This window comes from Crocuta crocuta, unplaced genomic scaffold, assembly GCF_008692635.1.
Source record: "Crocuta crocuta isolate KB4526 unplaced genomic scaffold, BGI_CrCroc_1.0 scaffold762, whole genome shotgun sequence".
In the NCBI taxonomy this organism is placed as follows: Eukaryota; Metazoa; Chordata; class Mammalia; order Carnivora; family Hyaenidae; genus Crocuta; species Crocuta crocuta.
Window position 1 is genome coordinate 578,311 of NW_027529524.1, and position 2,197 is coordinate 580,507.

The 2,197-nt window shown below is 61.6% G+C and overlaps 1 protein-coding gene across 1 annotated transcript; it reads right to left on the reverse strand.

Moving 5' to 3' along the window:
- Positions 1-79: 79 nt before the first annotated feature.
- Positions 80-1,931, reverse strand: ZBTB12 (zinc finger and BTB domain containing 12). Its single transcript, XM_077760930.1, is given in 2 exon segments — positions 80-1,241; positions 1,244-1,931. Coding segments are annotated over 2 exon segments (1,374 nt in total). The 5' UTR covers positions 1,737-1,931; the 3' UTR covers positions 80-360.
- Positions 1,932-2,197: the final 266 nt, after the last annotated feature.

The window sequence follows — 2,197 nt, forward strand, 5'->3', positions numbered from 1 at the left end:
AGCCATAACCAGGAATAAAATCATTTTTGTCTTTTTTTCTTCTCATTCCATAAGACCCTTTCCCTCCCTCCCTCCACATATCCATGCACCTCTAAGAGAAGAAAAATTTTCTCTGGGAGCCCACGTTCCCTTGGCCTTCTCAAAAAACCCTCTGCCTCTCCATTCTTTTTTTCTGAAAAGGCAGGGGTCTTCTCTCCAAGGAATCTTCAACCCCTTCCTCAGGATATATCTGCTCAGGTTTCCCACCGTACCTGCCTGTTCCCGACCCTCCCACCCCGCCCTACCTATTCTCCTGGGCCAGGGAGCTCCCTTCCCACGCAGCCCTGGGACCCGCGCCTCCTGGCCTCCGAGCCTGCCCCGCTAGCGGATGAGGACGTTGATCTCGGCCACACTGGCCTCCAACACGTTCTCTGCCGTTGTCTTGCCGTGCTGCTCCTTAAGGTGCCGCCTAATAGCAGGCTTGTGAGCGAAGCGCACGTCGCAGTAGGAGCAGCGATAGGGCCTCGCTCCGGAGTGCAGGTTGAGGTGGTCGTGCAGCGTGGACTTCTGCGTGAAGCACTTGCCGCAGATGCCACACGAGTGCGACTTGACGCCGCGGTGTACGTTCATGTGGCGGTTGAGGTTGCTGCTGTGGTTGAACTGCTTGCCGCAGCGTGGGCACATGAAGATGAAGTGCTGCGCCCGCATGTGGAAGACCAGCTTCTCCACGCCCTGGAACACTTCCGGGCACTTGGTGCACTTGATGTTCTTTAGAGGGTTTCCACTGGAAAAGCCCCCGGGCAGGGGTCCCCGGCTGCTCCCTGCCCCCAGGCTGCCCCCCGCCCCCCGGGCAGCCATGGCCACCGCTGCTGCCTCCACCAGGCCCGAGGTGGCCCCCACGCTGGCCCTGCCTCCAGGGATCAACAGCAAGCCCTCCCCTTCTGCGTCCTCGGACAGGCTATAGCAGGCTTTCACTACACCCTGAGGTGGGGCCACAGTGCTGGGGGGCACGCTGCTCTGGGCCAGCTCCCCAAGGTGGCTGCCCACCGAGCCTCCGATGCTCAGGCCTCCTCCCAAACCTCCGGGAGGTTTGAGCCGGTGTGCCACCTCCAGGGCCGACTCCACCTTGACGATGCAGATGTCAGACACGTCCTCGTCCTCGTCCTCATCTTCTTCCTCGGCCTTCAGCTCCAGGTCCTCATCTAGAGGGAACTCCAGTTTCACAGGCCAGAGGAGTGGAGGGGGTAAAGGGGGTGGGGGGGCTTGGGGGCTGGCTTTGGGGTCCTGGCAGGAGGGAGGAGGGATTTGGTGGCACTGACACTGCTCACAAGGCTGGCATCGCTGACCCCATCCTCTTTGAGGCCTATTTTGGGCTCAATGAACTGGCTGAGGGCGTTCCTGCATTTCTCCACCACGTGCTCCATCTGCAGGTAGGAGGCAGCCGTCAGGTAGTTGACGATGTCCCTGACAGCAAATTCCAGAGCGCCCGTGTAGCAGGAGAGGAGCAGGTCAGCCACGATGCGTGCACTGTGCATCAGTGAGACCTGCAGCTCAGAACTGGGGTTCAGTAGGAACTGGTCCCTCAGGAAAGGCGAGCAGGCGGCCAGGATGACCTTGTGGCCACGAAACTTGAGGCTGTCGGCCACAATGGTCACGTCGCAAAACCGCTCTTCTGCCCGGAGCTGGTTCATGTTCCGCAGGGTAGCGGCCTCGTGGCCCGGCAGCTGGAAGCGCAGGACTTCCACCCCTGAGGCCATTGTGGCGGGGGTGGGCAACCCTGGTTGGGAAGGAAACCGGTCAGAGACAAAGGTCTCTGGCTCGCCTAAGCCAAGGCTCCAGGCCCCTCACTCCCATTCTTGCCCAGCATCCCAGCTTCAGATCTCCCAGTCTTCAGGCCCCTTCCTCAGTTTCCCCAGTCCCTGGGGAAGCGCGGTCCCACGGAGAGGACGGAGGCGTGGTTCCCGNGCGCCTCGGCGTCGGCGAGAACTCGGGGAGGAGGAAGAGGGGAGGGAATTAAAGGAGCAGGATTCGCCCCTTCCCGACCCCCCTTTCTTCACCAGCCCCCCCCAGCGCGGTTAAAGGGCCGGATGGCCTGGCCTCCCCTTTGGCCGGTATTATTTGTCCGCCAGAGCGGAAATACGTTCCACACCCCCCTTTCTCGCTCCCCCTCCTCTGTGCCTCCGGGCCCCGCGGCACGTCTGCGCGTGCGTGCCAAGTT